At 38.9% G+C, this 23,270-nt stretch overlaps 1 protein-coding gene across 15 annotated transcripts in view; it reads left to right on the top strand.

Annotated features, from left to right (window-relative positions):
* The window catches only part of SCEL (sciellin), a 279,618-nt gene that overhangs the window by 221,162 nt on the left and 35,186 nt on the right, over nt 1-23,270 (top strand). For 12 of the 15 annotated variants that reach the window (XM_048215675.2, XM_057307913.1, XM_057307882.1 and 9 more), the window contains 9 exons: nt 3,907-3,987; nt 6,276-6,341; nt 8,293-8,352; nt 12,065-12,109; nt 13,281-13,340; nt 13,641-13,700; nt 18,325-18,384; nt 18,757-18,816; nt 19,961-20,020. In XM_048215675.2, the coding sequence (XP_048071632.1) occupies nt 3,907-3,987; nt 6,276-6,341; nt 8,293-8,352; nt 12,065-12,109; nt 13,281-13,340; nt 13,641-13,700; nt 18,325-18,384; nt 18,757-18,816; nt 19,961-20,020 (552 nt within the window). The remainder of the gene's footprint in view (nt 1-3,906; nt 3,988-6,275; nt 6,342-8,292; nt 8,353-12,064; nt 12,110-13,280; nt 13,341-13,640; nt 13,701-18,324; nt 18,385-18,756; nt 18,817-19,960; nt 20,021-23,270) is intronic. The other 3 variants (XM_057307918.1, XM_057307920.1, XM_057307912.1) reach the window with 2 other exon arrangements.

The raw sequence follows: 23,270 nt of genomic DNA, 5'->3' as shown, positions 1-23,270 counted from the left end.
GTGGTGGCGTCAATCCTGCAAAGGTCTTGGGGACTTGAGGGAAAGACAGAGGGTAGAGCCAGGGGTCAACTTATCCAAGCTTAAACATTGCATCTCAAAGTGGTATTCAAACAGATCATTCCACATCCATGTCTCTTGTTTCCTTCTCTTCAAAACATTCCGGGCCACAGCTTCCTGCCTCACTCTTGCATTTTAATCCCCCTGCTTGGCATCCCATCAAGCTCCTGGCATGGCATGAATGACTTCTCTCATTGCCCCTACAGCCTTGGGTTCTGTCATCTGTGGCTGTCATTACAGAGATGCAAATGAAAGCTCCTTTGAGGTGAATTGAAGTCAATGTGGCATTGCCTAGCCCCAGCTCAGCAGAGGTCTAAATGCAGCACCCTCAGAAATAAACACCCACCTTTTCTTTCTGGGTTAATCCCAAACCATAGCCACACCATGTACCCAGATTTACTCCTCTATCCATATTTGTTTCCCACATACCCCTAGTCAATATTTAGCCACCTCTCTGAAGACTTAGCCTTGTAACATGGAAGAAATGTAGCTTTTTATTAGTGTGATTCTGGCATAAGCGAAGTTTGGCACCATCCTATTTCTCCTTTTTGTAATCCTCCTTTCCATCTTGTTACCTCTCTTCCGCCTGTTCTTAAATATCCAGTGTCCTGTGCAGACTTATTAGCCAGGACTGGCTACCCTCTTTCCCCTTTCCTCTACCCCTGGAAGAAAAGCATATAATCAACTAATCCACCCAGAAACACGAAAGACACTTTATCACTTGTGCTATCCCATTATCTGCAAAACAGGGGTATTTTTCGAGAAGAGAAGATGATGGTAGTTCAAATAAAATAATATCTAATTGTAGAATCTAACACTAAACCAGAATGAGGAGACTACGTTTATGTAAATTGTTTTCCAGGCATATCATGTAATAGCAGAATTCATCTGAGCTCCTGGCACCTACTAGATATTCAGGGAATTAACAGTGAAGTTCTCCAATGGGACAGCTAAATCTGAACAGATATTATTTATTTATTTATTTATTTATTTATTTATTTATTTATTTATAAAGATTTTAAATATGTATTTGTCAGAGAAAAAGAAAGAGGGCATGAGCAGGGGGAGGGAGAAGCAGACTCCCTGCTGAGCAAGGAGCCCAATGTGTGATTCCATCCTAGGACCCTGGGATCATGACCTGAGCCGAAGGCCGACGCTTAACCAACTGAGCCACCCAGGCATTCCTTGAATAGATTTTAGAAGTTTCAAGCCACTCTTCAGTACTCATTTCCTTCCTCACCAAATAGAAATCCAGCAAATCACTCCCTCTTTCAACACATCTTACTGGGCGTCAAGATCATACACAGTCCTAGTACTTGGGATATAACTATCCTTTCAGGAGCTTTTGGCCCAGTATGGGGACAGAAAATTATGTGTAATCTAGAACAGTGTGGTAAAGAGGGTGTGCTATGGGGAGACATAGGGATATACCCAGCACAGCGTTGGGTACCACCAGAGACAGGAAGGCCCAAGCCAAGTCTGAAAGGCAAGCAGGAAGTATCCAGAGGCAAGGGAGAAGCAGGTAGGCCAGAGAGCACAGAGAACGTGGTGGTGGGGTGGTTAGGAGTGCAAGCATTTTGGCACAGCTAAGTCTGGGTTCATGCGGGGTAACAACAACCATCCCACTAGACATAGAGTGAGCACGTACTGTGAGCCGGGCAGAGCTTGAACGGTCTGCAGGCCCTTCTCTTGGCTTCAGTGCCACCATCCATACAAGAGCCAGGAGACTCGCCATGCTCCCTGCTCTACCTCTCCATTGCCCATCACCCAGACAATTACTACCACCCTCTGCTGAGAAAGATTTAGAACTAATTGCATCATGTCCTCCATCCCTATGGCCAATGGATCCCCCAGGAGAAGCCCGGTCCGATCATTGCTTGTCACCCGGACTAGTCCCACAGAGCTCTGTCTGCCACTGAGCCTGACCCAACCTAACAGTAGCCTAACCTTCCCCAGTACCTCCCTGGAGGTGTCTTGTATTATCATCACAACTGGCTGCTCTGCAGTCTTGTCTTTGACTCAATGGCACTCACCTCTGTTGGGCTGTCCCAGAGGACTCTGCTTCTACAGGATCCAGAGGAAGAGGAAAGGTCCTGTTTGCTCCTCCTCGCTACTACTTATCAATTTTAGCTTTCTCTTCCCTAAAACTTCCCATCTTCCTTGAAATCATGGCATCGTGAGCTTCTCTTCCTCATTGCAGTCATCTGCAGGTCTCGGAATTACTCACCCACACCCTTTGAAGATCTGGCCCCAAGCTTATTGTCCATCCCACATATGTCTCCTGCCATAATGCTTGGTGATTTCCAAATCCATGTGGAGGATCCTTCCCCACCCTGACTTCTCACTTTCTTGATCTCGTCTCCAATGATCTTGTCCTTTGCCCTACCTCAACCACCCATAGATCTGGCCCTTGTAAGTAACCATACCAATTTCAAAATTTCAGAATCTTCCCATTCTGCTTCCACTTTCTGTCTACCTCATTCAGCCCACTCTCCAGTCCTCTGATTCCAGAAGTTTCTCAGCCTTGCCCCCACCAACCACCAATCCACTGACTTTTCACATTTCCTCTCCCCTCATATCCTCTGTTCCCTCCATGTCCATCTCAGATCCCACAGTCCCTCCTTATAATCACTTCCTCACATCTCCCTTCCCCTCCTTTGCCATCATTCTCTTTGTTGCACTCACTTGACTGAATTATAAACTGAGTTAAATCCAACTCTCTGTGTCATCTATTTCTGCTCCCTAAGCAGCTGAATGTGGCAAGAGAAAACGATGGCAGCCAGCTTTAATTCCATGACCACAAACCTCAGCTGACATCCTGGTGCTGCCCGAGGGTTCCTAGCAAAACAGGGGGAGGGCTTATAGAGCCAGATTATCCACTTTGTAGAGTACCTTGTACATAGAAAGCTACAAATAAATGCTAAATAAAAGCATGGTCTAATTCAGTCCTGACAACACCCCAGCAATCCTATGAGAAAGGTCATTACAGATGAAGAGATGGAATCAAGTTAACCCAGTATCACACAGCTGGCAACTCAGACAGCTGGATTCCAGAGCCTACATGCTCACCTAGCATGCTGCAGAAGCGAGAGGGGTACCCGGAGTCTAGGTCACAAGTGTACTTTTACTATGTATGGAATTTAATAGGGAGATACTGGGGTGGTAGTGGTGGGGGTGGACGGGTGACATGTCTGGGTAAGGTGTGGACTCCATCCAAATTAGGGACATAATGGCCTGTCTGCAGTTCCTAGGTTATCAAATCACACTGGCTCAGAGGCTGCCTTGGCTCTTGGTTGGAAAGTTTAGGCTGACAGTATATGCTTGCTTTGCTAGCAGCAAACTGGCCTGTGCTGCCAATATTTAAGTCAGATTTAGTTAAGAGCTTCAAATCAATGTTATCTTGAGGTCTGTAAAACTGAAAACCTTTCTTGCTGTTTCCATAGCAGCCTGATGGTTGACATAATTCTTAAAGAAGATCATATGTTAATGCCCAAGAACCATTTACTATACTCACGCGCTGCTGACCCAAAATGCCACAGCTTGAGCTAGATAGTCTAGCAAAATATTAAGCTTTTAAAAGGACACATGATATTTCAAACTGTAATGAAAGAGGATAGGATTTCCAAAAATCTGATTAAATGAACTTTGAAAACACCCGTAATTTAAATATTTGACTCCTCTAAAGTTTAGTGCTGTATAGATTCTGGCCTTTCAGCTACCTTGTGCTGGGGGTGGGGGGTGTAAGACGCACGAGTTCTTTCCATATAGGCCATAACTACATTCGGTTATTAGACGCTAAAATTTGCCATGTTTCCATGGTGAAATGAACTGCTGTTTTCTGTTTTAAAGGGAACCAACTGTTCACCCTCCAATACCTCCAAAGCCCAGTTCTTCTGTTTCATCTCCTAACCAGCTGAGACGGGAGAATAGGTGAGACCTGGCATTCCAGAATCTCTTGCTCGAATAGGGAAGTTAAAGAAATGAAAGCACATGAATTGTGACCTGCTTTGTGCAAAGCATGGGTATGTTTTGTGCACACATTAACAGAAGAAGCACTTGTAAAGCTTTTCTAATTCTAATTGCCAAAACAAATGCATATTTATGTTGGCCTTTGAATACTTATGGCCATGTCCTGTCTTATGGAAATACACCTTCAGGACAGAAGCCGAACAGTATTCATGTCCAGGAAGAGTTCGTCCTCTGGTTTCTTCTAATTTATGTATGAGGAAGCATTATATGAGGAATCTCTTTCCTTCTGTCCCTGTGTATATAAATACATAAATATATATGTATGCATATATAGTACTTGACATGTATTATCTAGATAGAAACTATATATATGTGTGTGTGTGTGTGTGTGTGTGTGTGTGTATATATATATATATATATATATATATATATATATATACACACATACACATTTGGTTTATATTTACTCCTGTTAAGTATCCCATTAAAAGCTACATTTTCTGATGAGAGATGTTCTTAAAACTTTGTGTTACAACTCAAACCCTCCTTACGTTAGAAATACTTTTGGGTAGCTCTTTAGTCTTGTTTTAGCTAAGGAATTTGCAATTTATTTTAAAACTATTACAATTAAAAAAATGTTCTAATTAACTTGTCTCTGAATCAAGAAAAAAAGACAGACTTGCTTTTTCATTTTGAATCCCTGACACTCTATAATTAATACTTAGAAACAAATTCAAAGATCTGAAAAATTTCCCGTGTGTTTCTGTTAAACTGTTTAATAATCTCGAGCTGTTTTTTCAAGACGTACATTGCACATTTCCATTATTATTGTGAGATTTAAAAATTGATATCTCATTGAAGACTGAATATGTTAGATCCACTTGATTGCCTATCTTTGATTCTTTTGTATTTTTGCATTTTGATGGTTATTTTTGTTGACAACGTGAAAGAAAATTCTAGAACTATTCTTCAGGAAGAGGGTAACTTCAGCTGGAAAATGCTGACTGGGCAGCAGGGCTGTGTAGCATTAGGTGTTCAGACTATTGAGTTAAAAACTGAGGTCTGAATTTCTATTCAGTGAAACTTTGCAGGATCTTTGAAATTTTGTCCTTAGGATGAGAAGATATTTTTTTTTCTTTTTAATGAGCCAAGAAAATACTCCTTCATTGAATTAATGAAAAATATAGACCAAATTTATAACTTTTTATTTGTGTAATGGTTATAATTATACTCTTAAAATAATTTAAGCTTTCCATCTTACATTATTTTCCCCTTTATAGTATTAAGCAATTAAATCTTAATTTGAATAGGAATTTTTAGGGGTCTTAAATAAATTGGCTCTAGTATTATCTAAATTCTAGTCTAAAATCAGTGACTCTAGAGCAGTGAGCTTGTAGACTCAGAAAAAGAAAAAAGCTAAATTTCATGGGAATTGGTCTAATACATTTTTACTACTTTAATTTCTTTCTTCTACTAGTGATCTTAAAAATAAAATTAGGACAACTTGCATGTTTTAAACCCTGATTACTTTAATCACAGCAAGATGATTTTAATGAAAGAATATGAAAGGGAAGTGTTTCCTATGTAATTAACACATGTCCTCAGGAGGACAAAAAATAGTTGAATATAGTTTTTTGAGAACAAGCAAGACTATATAAGTAGGTCAATCAGATACTTAGGAAAATAACAGAGAAAAACCTCATATCATAAATTGTGACAGAACCTAATACCATAAGCTTGTTCTATTAACTTAGGGTGGTCATTCTCAATGTGGTGGGTGTATTGGAAATTTAAAATATTTCCCATCTTAGCTGAGCAAATATATTTCTGGATTGTGTTCAAATGGGATAAGTCTTTAAGAAAAAAAAAATCATTCATTTGATGCCTAATAACAAAAAAGAGTCTTAAGAGATAAGTATGAAAATGCTTTATTGATGATTGGAGACTAAAATAAAATGAACATAAACACATTTAGGACAGATATTTCTAGATATATCTAGTGGTTAAAAATATATTAAAAGAGATGGGCTAAATTGCAAAATCATTACATTGGATTCCATATTTTCAAATAAGAAATGGTTGAGCTCTAGCCAACCAAAAGAGCTCAAGTAAAGTTTATTATCTCAAGTAGTGCTATTGATCCAACACACTTTGATCTTTTTGAACACGAATGTTTCCTTGAAAATTTATATTTAACAGAGAAGTGTTTTCTTACCTAACAGACGTTATCTTTAACTTCGAAAATATAGGCAGATATGTCCACCTAAACCAGGTGTGTATACAGAAACCAACAGATCTGCTGAAAGAAATATAAGGTACAATGATCTCTATCTATGTCTATGTAATTGTAGAAATGATAATGTTTGCCTTATTAGAATACTTAAAAATACAAGACAATTAATGATAAAATAGACAAAATCAGTTCTCCAGCTGGCTTCAATATAGTGGGTAATTAATATTTTTATATTTACGTACAGAATGTTATTCCTTTCATTTCTATTCTAAGCTTTACATTAAGAAAACAACCAAAATTGTCTGAACGTGATAACAGAATAAAATAAACCCCTTAAGAAAGGAAAATACCTCCTTATTCCCAGTACTTGTCTCAAGGTCTGTGATACAGTTGTGTTGATGTTTAAATGGATAGGTGGAAATAGTCATTTTATTGAACGTGTTCTACAAAAGCTTTGCTAGAATTAGCTATATACTAAGGCCATATCCAGCTCCACCCACATCGTCAGGAAAAGGCTCACAAAAAGTATTGATCTTTGGGTAAGGTTTCCCCATAACAGCCCTGATTTATGCTGTTGTCTTGCACATCCCATCTGGTTTAGTATGTATTTTGGTTATATACTGGTTTTATTTTTTTTTTCTAGAAAAAACACTATTTTTGAAATTAATTTTAGATGATGCTATTCTACAGGTTTATCAATATGATAAACCAGTTTTTAATTATTATGGTAAAAAATATCATTAAATTTACCATCTTATCCGTTATGACCAACTGATTTTTAAAAGTTCAAAACTTACATACATTTAGAGTTTTTTTGCTATCTCCCTTGACTCTCAGAAAAGTCCCAGTTTAGGGGCGCCTGGGTGGCACAGCGGTTAAGCATCTGCCTTCGGCTCAGGGCGTGATCCTGGTGTTATGGGATCGAGCCCCACATCAGGCTCCTCTGCTATGAGTCTGCTTCTTCCTCTCCCACTCCTCCTGCTTGTGTTCCCTCTCTCGCTGGCTGTCTCTATCTCTGTCGAATAAATAAATAAAATCTTAAAAAAAAAAAAGAAAGAAGAGTCCCAGTTTGAAACATACATCACACGGATACCTTACCTTTGGGGAGAATCATGTTTCCCTTGTACTTAGTAACTTAGGTGCAACTGTATCTCAGCATTTCCCAAGCTGTGTCCCATGTGCCACAAGATGTCAATGGATGTTCTGTGAAAGAAGGGTTTAATGGCCGATCCATTTAGGAGACACAATTACATAGAGTTCTCTACCACAGGGCTCCTCAGAACCTTCAGTGTGTTTATATACATTCTGAATCTCCAAACATTGGTTGTATTTCCCAAATTTACTTGACTGCAAAGTTCTTTCTTCATGGAACCCTATTAACCTTCTATGAGACATTGTTTGTGAAACACAGGTCTTAAGTACAGGGACACCAGTAAGGATTTTCCCAATTATTCCTTTTCATAATCTAGGGGGATTAGTGTGGATTCAAACCCTCTGTGTCAGGTGCTTCTGCCTACCCTATAGTTTAAAACATATTTTCTTTCCCTTTGGAAGCCTAAGAAGACAGATACTTTCACCACATGTGAGGGACGAATTAATCATCTGGACATGTTGCCTAATGCTCTTCGGCTCTGGTAGAAAAACCTCTGAGCACACTTCTGTGTTTACTTGTGTAGTTAACTCTGCTTTCTTTTCCGTGTCCTTTCTTAAGTATAGAACTTGGAAGAAGCCAATGTGTTTGGGAGAAACTGTAGTTGTTTCAATGAGCACTAGATGGCAGAGCCAATGCCCAGTGAAATGACTGATGTGTGCGTGTGGGTGTGTGTGTGCACACGCATACGCACGCACGTGCGCACACCCCCACCGACACTCCCCGTGAGCTGATACAACAGAACTATTTCATTATGCAGTTAAACTCAGTAATTCCTGAACACATGGACTATTGTTTTCTTTACTGAAAACATAAGAATTTCTAGCTACTTGAAAGATAGCTCTACTGTCATTGACTGGTGTTTATCTTTCATCCTTTGAAGGAGTCAGGATCTCGAGAACGTTGTCAAAGTAGCCACTTCACTTCAGAAAACTAACAAGGGGTAAGAGCTCAGAGCTTTTGAGCTTGCGTTTTCCTTTTCTTTATGTTTCAAAAAAGCTTAATCAGTACCTTTAAAAGTTCCAAATATGAATAAAATCCCAATGCTGTTTACTATATATAATTTAAAAGAAGAAAGAATCAGTATCTCTAGGTAAATGTTCCTGAAAAATGGGTGAGACTGACATTTACCAATACTTTTCTTCCTCGCTTTGTCTTTGGTGATTATACTCATCTCCATCACCTCAGCTGTCTGTGGTTTTGACCTTGTTTATGTTGCTGGCTCAGATCTCAACTTATCTGTCTTCCCAGAACCCTCACTTAGAATGTCCTAGGCCACATTTACTTTCTTTCCCAAATGCGCTAATTCCTAACTACTTTGTTTTATCCTTCAGCCAACCTCACCTTTCTGGAATCACTCTTGATTCTTTCATATCTTTCCCCTCAATGTAGTATCAGGCATATATGCATAAAATGTCTAAAATTCTCCTCTTGCCCACATGGCCTCACCCCAGTTCAAACCCCCATCAACTGCATCATAGGTTATTAGAGAAGCTATCCAGATTTAATTGCATCCCCTCAATCTTGCTTCCCCTAAACCATTACTACCCATAATGGCCAGAGCTTTCTTCCTAAATTCTGCTTGAACAACTGCTTCATGGCCTCCCCGTTACCTGTTCAATTACAGCTGACCTGTGTTAACTTGGCTCTAACCTAACATTCCAGAGTTACTTCTGACTTCACCCTTACATTTACCCTATATGCAATACCAAATTAAACCACTTTCTTCCTACACTTTCCAGACAGACTTTGCCTTTGTTTATGCCATTCCACCCATGTGGCTGCCTTTCCCAGCCTCAAGGCCACTGTATCAATCCAGTCAAGTCTTACCTATTTTCAAGATTTAGATCAGATATCACCTCCTCTGTGAAGTCTTCCCAGATTGATTCAGTGAAATGTGACTTCTGTTTCTCTAAGCTGTTAGAACCCCACTATTTATGTGTTATAACAACTAATCATATTTGTTGTTATTTCATGGTATCTATGTAAATACCTCATCTTCTCTATCATCTCTTTAATCTCTTAGAGCAAATATTTTGTCCAATTGACCATAAATCATTTGTAGAGTCGGACATGATGCTTTGTGCAAAGTAGGTGCTTATATAATAAATTATGGTAAAGAATGATGAACAGTGGGAAAACTGGAGTATAAACATTCCACAGTTTAAATCCCATTTCTACAAAAATTCTCCCTGCTCAGTGGAATTCAGCAATGCTATGTGTGATTAGGGATTGCAGTCTTAGTCAAAAGAACTGAAGAGAAGAAACAGAAGCGACAGGTAGCTCTTCTGTGCAAGAGAAACTAATGAGAGCTCTGTATCCAGACGGGGACTCCAGAAAGTTTCCTGAAGGTCTCATTTCCTTTTCTCTTGACTAAGTGTCTTGATCTCTAATTTTATCTATTCACTTTTTTTGAGGTGGTATTTTGTTTTTAAGAAGGAGTGAACAGTTTTTGGTGAGTGATGGGAGTGTTTGAAGGAGAGACGGGTGAGCAATGCCGAAGGGAAATTATGGTTTGGCACAAATCCAGCAAAAATGATGAGAACTGTCCTGTCCCGTCTGTAGGCACGATGCACAAATTCCACAAGATATATTCTTCACAGGGAAAAGTTACTGCTCTGGCAGAGGCCAGGGGAAAGGTCTGTCGGATCAACATATCCAACTACCATTACTGTGGGCCGTCTGTGGGGACTAGAAATAGCTCTATTCACCTAGCTGCTCTTGGTGATACTCCTTTGTGAAGTGGACTGTCACTCCATTCTGATTAAGAGCATTTAATTTATTGCACAGGCAATGGTGAAATTTAATATCCAAAGCTTTCCTCAATGTAAGGTCATTTTAAAAGTCCAACTTCTTTATTCAGAATATTGTCTCCATTTTATTTAATTTATCACGGAGTGTCTGCTCATGATTTTTGCCAATTTGTGTGTGATAAACATGAGCAACCCCAAATCCTGATAATCACATCACTGTGACTCACACTAGTCAGAAAGGTCTGTGACTACAGTTTTACAGGATTGTTAGGCTTGCTCTTTTCCTTGGAGACACAGACAGATTCATACCCTCAGAGCTGGAAGGTGGAATTTCAGGCAAGAAACAACAATGGGGCATTGTGTCGAGGGACTAGCTGGTATGTTAATCAATTTTTTGTCAGGGTCAGGAGCATTTATATCTCAGTATTTATATTCTCAGCCTTTGATCCAACCGCTGAATATGTAACATTACTTGAAAGGATCCATCTATGTGATGACTGTTAATTTAGCATGTTTTAGGGTCTCTAAGCTATTCTGGTAGTGCATTGTGCCAGGCATCTTCAAAGCACATAAATGACTCAGCAACTCTACCTCTCTAGCCTGAGCCAAAGTCTTGATGTCCCTAAAAGCAGTTTACAAAATAAACATAGCAAGCCTTTATTAAATGAAAATTTTAGTAGACTGGGAACTGTCTCCTATAATGGCCAAAATTAATTGAGAGTTTATGACTTGCCAGACATCACACGACACACTTTATACTCATTAGTTTATGAGTTCTTTTCCCAGGTGGGAGCAATTAGTATTCTTGCTGGACCAGTGGAAAAATTGAGGTGGCAAGAGGTTAGGTAACTCACCCAGAATCACCAGCTACTAAGTGGTGAAGCCTCAGTTGGGATCCATGTATCCCTGACCTGAGACCCTGAATGTGTAACAGCTGAGTGACTTGGCCTCCTGGCCTCCTGGTCAGTACCAGGGACGATGCAGAAGAAAGAGGAACATTGAGAAAGTGTGGGAAATGTGTTGATTCTAGAGCAGGAAGAAGGGAAAACCATGATTTGTAATCTAAAAACTGGACAAGGAACGCAAGAGAAATGGGGGTGAAGAATTGACAGAAATATTGAAGAGAGAATATGCTGTGAGGAGCAAACAGGAACCAGAAGCCCACTGAGGTTGCCTTCTTGGGGGAGAGACTTGTGCTTGGGTGACGCTTAGCGATATTCTGGATCCCAGGGGTTTAGCTTAAACAGGTTGCTCCTGGGGAAGCATCCAGAAAGTTGCAGTTCTCAAATACAGACACAAGATAACAAATTTAGCAGACTTGGAATGACGTAGGATCACAGTTTAAGAAAGCAGCCAGACTTCCTGGTGAACAGGTGTTTTCCTGTAGCTACTTTGTGCAGGTACGTTATATAAAGATAGAATCTATAATTAGTCAATGTACCTATATTTGTTGATTCAATTAAAAACCTGTCTTAAATATTTCCTGTTTAAAGTATATGGTATCAGAGACTGAAGAGGATCCAATGTAAAACACAGTTCTCAATTTTAAGTGGTGTGTGTGTGTGTGTGAGAGAGAGAGAGAGATGTAGGCACAGGGACATTAACGTGAGACAAGTGTGCAGTTGTTACGTTACAAAATACTAGTGCCATAAAGGAGATGGAAAAAACCAAAATGCACCAAGGTTTCCAAAAATGTAGAGGACTCTATTCCGTTGGAGGACTGGGAACTATGTGTCAGAGAAGGAGGCATTTGAAGAGAGCCTTGAAGGATAAACATGATTTTGGTGGCATGTGTTGTATTCCAGGAAACTCAGAAACAGTGGTTTAAGGAGGACCTGCCTTTTGACTCGGGGCAGGCTTTTACTGATGTGAGATTTTTTTGTTTGTTTTTTCTTCCAAAAGTGAAGAACTGGATAATCTCATCAAGATGAACAAAAACTTGAATAGGTAAGAGTTGAAAACATCCATTTTTTGCTTTATTATTGAGTTGCATATTGTGACTTCTTATGTCTTTTTAATATTTGAGCATGAGAACCCGCATACTGGGTGAGTTAAAAATAACCTACAAATCTTGAATAAAAAGCTGGCAGGAATCATCATTTCATCATTACTATAAATGGTTATTACAATCTAAAGATACTAATATTAAAGTGTCTTTGATGTTCATACTCTATTTAGTAAGGCAGTTATATAAATAATCACAGTTCTCTTCCTGAAATATTAATATATTAGTATGTGGACAGAGTTTATTTTGGTCACTGAATGCTTTCAGTTTTACACTTTACAAAAGCCACTTACTATCTTAGTTAACCTTACCTCCTTAATTTTGAATCATTTATAATTGCACACTTCAAAAATTATAATAATTGAGGTCCATGTGTGCAGTTTTTTCTATCTCTCTTTTACTTTGCCTACTAACATATAAATGGGTAGGGACCAGAGAGACAGAGAAACAAGGCGGATGTCGAATGAGCTCCTTGCTTTGAGCGACCAGAAGTGTGGTGTTCATACCCTGTTCTGACAACAGTGAACATATGATCGACTACCAACAACTCATTTAAATGTGCTGCTGTTCAGTTTCTTCATCTATAAAGACAGAGGGTGTTAGGTCAAGGATCACAGACTTCACGGCCTGCTGAGGGCAGGGAGGTGTCATAGCAGGAGGGGCCCGACTGTATGAAACATGGGGGAGTGCCCTGTGCACAGTGTCCGGCTGTTTCTCAGCTGCTGACAGTTGCCACGTGAGGATTTGAGCCCAGTGTTGCAGAACATTTTCAGGATATCTTGAAAATCCAGGTTGCGATGTCTCATAGCCATCTTTGTCAACATTGGCTCACATTAAAAACAAAACACTCTGTGAAATCCAAACAACGTATTGTGAACCTGTTGGCTCTGTGTGGATCCCTAGTTTGTATTTTCTATTTTATTTTCTCTGCAATTTAAATTTTGAGTCTATGAAAATACCTATTTGAAATAAAGCAATTTCAAGAATTATGGCTCATCTTTCCCACCCAGGTTCTATTTCCTGTCTATCTATAGAAATATAAACTGTATTTCTATAGAGTTAAGTATGTGTTATTACCACTGATGAGGTTTTTTTTGTTCAATGCATTTAAAGAAATCAAGGTCTTGATGGTCTCTTCAGAACAAATCCTAAGGCAGAGCAAACAGAGAAAAGGTAAGTGCATCTGTCCCTAACCTGAAAATATGATCTCCCAGATTGCTTGCTTTATTCTCTCAGATGTTCGCTGGAAGGGAGTTGTATCCTCTGGCATGGAAATGTCCTAGCAGATGGAGTAGTGCTCTCAGAATTGTACATTTAGCTCAGACATAATTGCCCAGAAGGATTTCTGCTCTTCTATTCAATAAGAGTAAATGAGCAATTCATGAAAAATGTTTATTGTATCTGACCTCTTGAGATACCACACAATTTTATTTCAATATGTAGGCTTTTATTTGAATTTCTTTGTGTTTACAGAGCCAAAAGCCTTGAAAATCTCATTTTTATGAATACTCAAACAGACAAAGATGGCAAAGGGTAAGATTTAACTCTTACAGACCTCTTTGATTGAGTCCTAGACTATATGCCATTTCCTGGATGTGACTTCCTGCTCAGGACAAGGGGCAGGCAGGCTGGTAGAACAGGCCTTGGATGGGGGTGGGGTGGGCAGGAGATGGGTGGATATCTTGGTGCTGGCTCTACCACCCACACCAGTCTGGATGGGCAAGTCACTTAACCTCTGCAGACCACCATTTCCTCATCCCATAAAATGAAGAGCATGACTTAGATGATCTCCAAGTTCCCTTTCATATTTAAAAATGGAGGAACTCTAGCTGGCTGTTGCAAGTAGTGGACAATAGGCTGGTTTATGAACTAAATATTTTTACTCTAAGGCATTTTGACACTGGGAGCATAGTTTCTCCCCACTGAAGTCTTTATAATGCTCCGAGGCACTTCTCAGTTAGAATCTTGATTGAGTCACTTCATATGTATATCTCACATATATTTGTAAATATCTCAGGTCAAGTGTCATGCCTTTACTTATTTTATATCATAAAAAATGATTAGTGAATGATTAGTAACTAAACTGATAGCATTGAAGAGGTTGATTTATAGTTCTAGACTGATACTGAAGTCCTAGAAAATTGACTTACGTGACTGTTATTATTTTTTATATGGAAAGAAATAGAATTCTTGACAGTTTTATTAAAGAAAATCCCACAAAAGGGATGCCTGGGTAGCTCAGTTGATTAAGCGTCTGCCTTCAGCTCAGATCATGATCTCAGGATCCTGGGATCAAGCCCTGCGTCGGGCTCCTTGTGCACCAGGGAGCCTGCTTCTCTGCCTGCCACTCCCCCTGCTTGTGCTCACTCTCTCTCTCTCTGACAGATAAATAAATAAAATCTAAAAAGAAAAGAAAAGAAAATCCCAGAATGGTCAAGAATGACAAAGGATAAGGATTTAGGAGATCACTACTGTTTTTCCCCCAGATTGGCTGTTTACCTTGTACTTGGTTAGTCATTAGATTTGCCTTCCTAACATGGTAATTATTTCTATTGTCTTGATTATCTTTTAAAGCCATTTATCTGTGCCAGTCTGTGCCCAGAATGGTATTCTAGCTTCCAAGTCAATCTTGGCAGATGCATTCTCAACTGTCTCTGATGTAGAACACTTAAAGTCTATGTGATCATAATGTGAAAATAATTGGCAATAATAATTTCACAGATACTGAGTCCTTATTAACAAAATATTATTATAATGTCAATGTGCAAGTATTTTTATAGGTAAAAATTTTTCTCCGCCTGGAGAACAGATGAAGTGGGAAAGCAGTCAGTTCTCTGTGAGTGGTTATGTGAGCCTTATAGGAAAAGATGAGATTTCAGATATTTAAAAAATGAAATTGGGAAGGGTCCACCAAAGTGGTAGAAAATAGAAAAATTAGGATGAGCATCTCAAGTAAATCATTTCTGGGCTAGTAAGGAGGAGAAAAGAGATGTGATTTGTAATGTGGGATAATTTGATAGCAACTGGCTCTCTGATTTGGGAATGCCTGAACTCACTGATGGGGTAGCGTCAGTTTGTAGTCCCTTGCTCTTCTTCCAGCCCTCCCTCTCTTCCTTCTTTCTTATATTAAAAGAAAATAAATATCAATAGTCTATCACAGTGAAATCAGAGACAGATGAAAATGACAAAGGGCAACACCTGGACAATTGGGGGATTTAGAGGGATTAACTTTGATGTTCCCTAACAGCTTTAAACTATTTGCATGGAAAAGGCTTATTGTTTGTGTCAATTTATATAAAGCACGGGAGTCCTCTAGAGTGATTTCTGCTTTTCCAAGTGTACTTCAGAACCTTGAACTTTTTGCTAAAAATGACATGTCTAAATCTCCGAAGGGTTTAGATTTAAAATGTTGACCATCTGATTTCCACCCCTGATATGAATGATTTTCATGTTTAAAGAAGGCAGTATATCAACAAATGTATTAAAGTCAGCTTCCCACCAACCATCCCTGAAAGGACAAGGAAAACACAAACTGAGACCTGAAGGGAACTTTTACTTTTAAAATGGTTTAATGATAAAGAAAATGGGATGTGTATTTTTATCTACACACACACACACACACATACACACACACACAGAGGAATATTACTTAGCCATAAAAAAGAATGAGATCTTGCCATTTATGACAACATGGAGGGACCTAGAGGGAGTTATGCTAAGTGAAATAAGTCAGACAGAGAAAGACAAATACCATATGATTTCACTTATACATGAAACCTAAACAAACAAACAAAGAAAAAGCAGAAATAGGCACATAAATACAGAGAACCAACTGATGGTTGCCAGAGGGGAGGGTGGTGTAGGGACGAACATGGGTGAAGGGAAATGGAGAAACAGGCTTCTAGTTATGGAATGAGTAAGTCACGAGGATAAAAGGTACAGTGTATGGAATATAGTCAATGGTATTAAAATTAAAATAGCATTATATGGTGACAGATGGTAGCTACGCTTGTAGTGAACATTGTATCACATATAAAGTTGTTGAATCACTATGTTGTACACCTGCAACTAATGTGAACATTATGTGTCAACTCTATTTCAAAGATTTTATTTATTTATCTGACAGAGAGGAGAGAGAAAGCACAAGCAAGGGGAGCGGCAGGCAGAGGGAGGGGGAGAAAAAGGCTCCCTGCTCAGCAGGGAGCCTGATGTGGGGCTCGATCCCCACCCTGGGATCATGACCTGAGCCAAAGGTAGACACTTAACCAACTGAGCCACCCAGGTACCCCTCAGCTCTATTTCAATTAAAAACATTAAATTTACTGGGGCACCTGGGTGGCTCAGTTGGTTGAGTGTGGGACTCTTAGTTTTGGCTCAGGTCATGATCTCAGGGTCATGAGATGAGATGGAGCCCCAACATTGGGCTCCACGCTCAGCAGGGAGTCTGCTTGAGATTCTCTCCCTTTCTCTCTGCCCCCCCACTTGCATGAATGCATGCTCTCTATCTAAAATAAATAAATAAATATCAAAATAAAACCATTAAATTTACTTTAAAAATAAAAAAAATAGTATACAATAACTTGGCTGCAATCCATAGGTCAGGCTCTTTGATCATTAGGTCTTTTGAGAATATGAAGGATAAAATATCAGAGTAAAAAATGACCTTAAGATGGCATAGTCTAATTCACTTATAGTGAGGAAACTTGGTTCAGAGAAGTGAAAGAACATGGTCACAACCCACATTAAAGTCAGAACTAGGATTTGAACCCAGATCTCCTTATACTGATACTGGGCTCTAGTGCTATGATGCATAGTAATAAAAGTAACCTGAAGGTAATAACATTTTATAAACCGTCAACACTGCAACACAGTTCTAAATAGCAGGAATGTTTATTATTTTATTAAAAATTATTCCATTAGGGGCGCCTGGGTGGCTTAGTTGTTGAGTGTCTGCCTTCGGCTCCGGGCATGGTCCGGGAGCCCTGGGATCGAGCCCCGCATCAGGCTCCCTGCTCTGCTGGGAGCCTGCTTCTTCCTCTCCCGCTCCCCCTGCTTGTGTTCCCTCTCTCTCTGGCTCTCTCTCTCTGTCAAATAAATAAAAATTAAAAAAAATTATTCCATTAAATGATTTAATCACAGCTGAGTAATGACTGGGACCTTACTATTAGAATAGTTGGCATATCTCTTCAGCATTTTGCAAGAGAAGAGTCACTTGTATTAAACATTTCTGAAGACTTCTGAGGCTTTAGGTACTGATAACATCTTACTCTTGTAGTGAGAAATTGGCTGTTGCCATAAAAGATTGAATTACTCTCTCTCCTCTCTTTTTGTTTCTTTGCTGTCCTCCCTGCTCCAATATTATGAAGAAACCAAGGCCTTGGAAGTCTTATTAATCAAAGGACTGACAAAAATGAGAAAGGGTGGGGCGCCTGGGTGGCACAGCGGTTGGGCGTCTGCCTTCGGCTCAGGGCGTGATCCCGGCATTATGGGATCGAGCCCCACATCAGGCTCCTCTGCTATGAGCCTGCTTCTTCCTCTCCCACTCCCCCTGCTTGTGTTCCCTCTCTCGCTGGCTGTCTCTCTCTCTGTCAAATAAATAAATTTAAAAAAAAAAATGAGAAAGGGTAAGTAAAGGCCCTACCTTGCTGGGGCTCTCTTTTTTCAAGTTAGTTTTCACACCTCGTTAGAAATGGGAGTGTTATGCTTTCCTCGGTCACAGATGAGCTGTTGCACTTTATAGGCCTATCAGAGAGTAAGCAAAGGAATATGATGAATGCTGTTTCCATAGGACCACATGTTTGAGTTACATTGAAGTAAGTGCAGGAAATCTGCTACATAATCTCTTATTCTGTATTTTCTTAAACAGTTAAAACATGAGCCAAGTTCTATATTTAAATTAAGAAATATAAAGGACAAAATTGCAAAGTGAGAGGTATGCTGGGAAGTTCTTCTAAACTGATTTAAACCAAGTACTGCTGGGGAAATTAACAGCGCTCAGTTGAGGATAATTACATCCCAGTTTTTCTGGCCATTTGGCCTGGAAACATCTGATATCCTTTCAGGGATATTCTTGTTTATACAGATTTCAGAGAAAACTGAATGTAACCTAAGTAACACAAGGTTTTCATGTTTTTGTTTTTGTTTTTTATTCCCAAAGAAGCCACGATCTCGAAACAACTATCGAAGTGAATGCCAGGACGGATAAGACTAGGAGAGGGTGAGAATTGTTTTGATGTTTCTGAATCTTGGTTTTTTTCTCCCAAATTTCACTGTCTGATCTTCTCAGTGACATTGAGGGGGTCACATCTTTGAGTTTGCCTTCCGTCTTCTGTGTCTGATCCCTACCACTCTGATTTTCACTTCTGAGGCTCCATGACGGATTCTAACTAAATTTACATTTGGCTAATATAAAATCCCAGAGATTAATTTAACTATGTTATTGATAAGCAATTTTTATAATAAAATTAATATAGTTCCTGTATAATAATTTTCTCCAAAAGCTTTTAATTAATCATCAATAATATGGAATGTCTATTTATGTGTAATACTATGGGAATACTTTGAAACTGATCTAAACTTTTCTTTAAAGAGGAGAAGACCTTGATAATCTTATCAAAGCAAAGCCCAAAGGAAGTGAAAATGCCACTGGGTAAGAATTATTAGTGTCTGAATTTTATAAGTAACAATAAGATAAAATGATTTGGCATTTTAACTTCATAACCATATTTTATTAGCATAGAGTTAGACAATAACAGTGGGCCGCATGACCTTCCCTTCTTGTTCCTAATCAAATCACTTATTTTTTTAAGAACTGTCCTTGTGTTTGATAGTAAGTTGCTATCCCAGTTTTATCCCAGATTTTGGGCTTGGATTTGTTTTATGCATGAGTTACTGAAATGAGTTTCTTTGTATCTAAAGAATGCATGGCCTTTTTTTTTTTTTTTTTTTAAGATTTTAGTTATTTGAGAGACAGTGTGTGAGCGAGAAAGAGCATGAACGGTGGGGAGGGACAGAAGGAGAGGGAGAAGCAGACTCCCTGCTGAGTGGGGAGCCCGATGTGGGGCTCTATCCAAGGACCCTGAGACCATGACCTGAGCCGAAGGCAGCTGCTTAACCAACTAAGCCATCCAGGCATCCCAAGAATTCATGGTCTTGACATTTCCAAGGTGGATCTCTAAAAGAACAAAGATAGCCAAAAGTGAGGCTTGGTGAAAACTCTTATAAATCAGCTTCTATAATGATGTTGGTCTCAGAAGGCAGCCCAAGGGAGGATATATCCACTGGGAGTAAGGAATTCCGCCACTTTTTCTCCGCTTCAGGGCTCTGTCAATGTGGCAGCAGCATGAAGTCACGATACTTCTGCCAACCTCTACAGTATTCCCTTTTTGGGGGTTCAGATTATGCCCTTTTGATACTACTCAGTGCATTTTAATGAGGGTGACATGTGTCTCCCCAAGAAATGAGTAAATTTTCCTACCATGTAAGGTATTTTTTTCTTGCTCTTTGTAATTTGTCATAACCTAGTTATATTTTTAAAAAGCTTGGATTGGGGAAATGGTTGACTTTATATGAAGACATATATTCTTATTTTAAAATATTATTATTATTATTATTAACATTGTTCTTATTATTTAAAAACAGAATAGGCAATTATATCTGATTTGTTGACTAGAAATTTATATTCTCTCTGGATCCAGTACAGAACTTTATCTGACTCACATTCCTTCTCCATTGTTCACTTGATTAGTGTTTTACTTAATAACATTCGTTAAAACTCATTTCTTTATTCAAAGAAAACAAGACCTCGATGGATTTATTAAAGTGAATCCTGAAACAAATAAAAATATCAAGAGGTAAGACATTTAAAGCTTCCCCCCTTCCATTTGGCATTTATAAGCACACTAGAATCCTGAGTGTTTGTATTCGGGAAGGTAAATTGAAATTCAAACTAAGTTCTCTTTTCCCCCAAACATATCATATTAAGCAGTTTTATACAAGTCATACTCAGAAGTGATCTTTTGCATTTTTATTTTTTGGGTAAAGTTTACTATCAGGTAGATTTTGAGAAATTAAATGGGAATTTGAGTTTCTCTACTGAGTTAAATGATTTCTGTGTGTGTGTGTGTGTGTGTGTGTGTGTGTGTGTGTGTGTAAATAGTGTGTGTTTGTGTTTATGTATTTGTGTATATATAAATAGTGTGTATGTATAAGGGTTTGGGTATAAGAGTATGTATGTGTACCGATCAGGGTTTTCCAGAGAAACTGAAACAATAGGATATGTATATATATATAGAGAGAGAAGGAGATTAATTATAAGGAATTGGCTCATGCTCTTACAGAAGCGGAAAAGTCCCAAGATTTGTAGTTTGCAAGCTGGACACCTAGGAGAGCCAGCGATGAAGTTCCTATCCAAATCCAGATGCCTAAGGATCAGGAGAGCTGATGGTTTAATGTCCAACACCAGGAGAAGATGTCTTAGGTCAAGCAGTCAGGCAGGCAGACTCCCTTCTAACTTAGCCTTTTTGCTCTACTCCAATCCTCAACTGACCGGTTGTAGCCCACTATGTTCAGGAGGACCGTCTGCCTTACTCAGTCTATAGGTTTAAATGTTAATCTCACCCCAAAACACCCTCACAGACATACCCAGAATAATGCTTGGCCAAAAGTAGGCATTCTGTGGCCCAGTCAAGTTAACATACGAAATTAACCGTCAAAATGTGTGTATATATTTAAGTGTATGTGTGTATTCACACAGTGCAAATATATGTAAGTGCATGGATGTGGATGTACGTAAGTCGTGTGTGTGGATGGATGGATGTGGAAGTGTTCATGTGGGAATGAGGCGTGCATGTCTGGTGTATTTGTGTGTAGTGCGTATGTGTCTCCATAGTGTAGTGTATATTTAAGGATGAAGAGCTTAACAAAGTGTACTTCATTAAAAGACTTCTACTACCCATGAGCTGTCAAGTAAATCTGGAAAGCTTACGTCCTTCTGCTTTTTACTTTTTAAAAAGCAGATGGAATATATTTGAAATTGAGCTTGTTGGTATGTTGCTGAAAACAGTGCACCAAATAATTCCATGTGGTTTCCTCTGAACTTCTTTCCATTCAGTTAACTCAGTACATGATATTATTAGTTGATTCTAAAATGTGTCACTGATGCCTGCAGGCCCAGTCAGCAGAGCAAGGACTCAGCTAGCTGAAAAGCTGGTGCGCACACTGTCAGGCTGTTCTGTTCTCAGCAGCATGACATGGTCAGAGGCCCAGTGACCCAGGGAGTTTGAGACTTGTATTTGTATCTAATAGACTGAGAAGAAAGCATGGATTTCCTTGGCTTCTTGGGTGGTCCGGGAAGGTAACCAGTGCAGGAAGCCCAAATTCTGCGTTCAAATTTTGGCTTGGTCACTTGCTAGCTGTGTCCTCATGGTTCAGTTGACTCATCCACAAAATAGGGATCATAACACTATCATGCCTGGCACACAGTAGATACAAGTAATTGTTAGCAATAATATTCAGGTGAATTATATTCTTTTATGATTTAGGTACTGTTCAAATATTTCATTTACTTTGATTTGCCAAGAAAAATCCGTTTTCCTTTCTAATTTTTATTTGAAAGAGTAGTTTAAATCATCACCTATTGTTTTTCATATGTTGGTGTGTGTCTGTGTGCATGTCTATGTGTGCACATGTGTATACATGCAAATAAATGTTTTATGAGTGTGTGCATGTTTTCGCAAATGTCCTGTGTGTGGTTGCATAAAAGTGCATATGTGCTTGCATGACATAAGCATAAATATATCTGTATGCTTTGGTATGTATATGAGTTCATATGTACATGGATGTTTACGTGTGTACATCCGTGTCATGTTTGGGAGTATGCATAGTGTGTGTGTGTGTGTGTGTGTGTGTGTGTGTGTGTGTGTGTGTGCTTCCTGAGAGCTTTTAGGGACAATAATTGTCTTTTTCTTTCGCTACACGTAATTAAGTTCTGTAGATCTTTTAAAAGTAAGACTAGATCATGTTCCCTCTCTTATTAAAAAATTACAATGTTTTTCCATTTCAGGTAGAATACAATTCTAACCCTCAGCAATGGTCTCTTACTTGTTCAATACAGTCCAGCCAAATTAATCTTTTTTTCTATTCCTGGCTCATTCCTGCCTTACAAGTTCTGCACATGCTACTCCCACTTTGGGACTGCTTTACCCCCATCTTGTCATTTCTGACTATTGACTATAATTGTGACCAACCCCTCCTCCAACCCCAGGCACTCCTTCTTTTCCTCAGAGCATATATTGTTATCTGGAATTGCAACATTCGTTCATATGTTTGATTGTATGTTGCCTGCCTCTTCCCAAGTTAGAATGGAAGACTTATGAGGGCAAAGCCTATGTCTGTATTATTCATAGGTTTCCATAACTATTTGTAGATTGAAAGAATGAAAGAATACTGAGGATGTATATGAGGCATTAATTCACAGTTTAGCGCAAAATATTATTTTAAATACATTAATTAGCACACTCTGCTTTATTGATTTTATTTACTATGAGATTTAAATAACATTTCACTTATGTGTGCTTTATTTAATATGTTTAAAGAGATCAAGTTCTTGGCAATATAAGCAAAGAGAACTCCAGAATCAAGTATTACAAGGGAGAGGTTACAATGCTTACTGTTGTTATTTATTTATCCTTTCTAACTACTCAAATCTGGAAATAGAATTCTGGGAATTTTTTTTCTCAGACTCTGGCATTCAAATCTCACATATTTCATTTAGGCAAAAATCAACAAGAGGTAAAAAAAAAAAAAAAAATCAATGAGGGATATTCCGGGATAGAGTAGTTGCTTCTGTTGGGTTAATTGTTTCAATTTGCATGGTAAAGGTCCCCCCCCTTTTTTTTTTAATTGCTGCTTTTAGCCTGGGTATATACATTCTCAGACATCTGGATACAAGTAAAAACTTGGGTCAACATCTGGTTGCTTCCAAATATCTGTATCTTTGATGTTGTATAGATGCAACCTCAGAGACTTTGTAATACAATCTTAGTAGGGCCACAGGGCATGGAGAAGCAGGGTGTACCTTCTGTGGGTGTCCTTTACCCATGT

The sequence above is a fragment of the Ursus arctos genome, unplaced genomic scaffold (genome assembly GCF_023065955.2).
Source record: "Ursus arctos isolate Adak ecotype North America unplaced genomic scaffold, UrsArc2.0 scaffold_10, whole genome shotgun sequence".
In the NCBI taxonomy this organism is placed as follows: Eukaryota; Metazoa; Chordata; class Mammalia; order Carnivora; family Ursidae; genus Ursus; species Ursus arctos.
The sequence above is the reverse complement of the archived record's forward strand: the minus strand, read 5'-3'. Positions and strand labels throughout refer to the sequence as shown.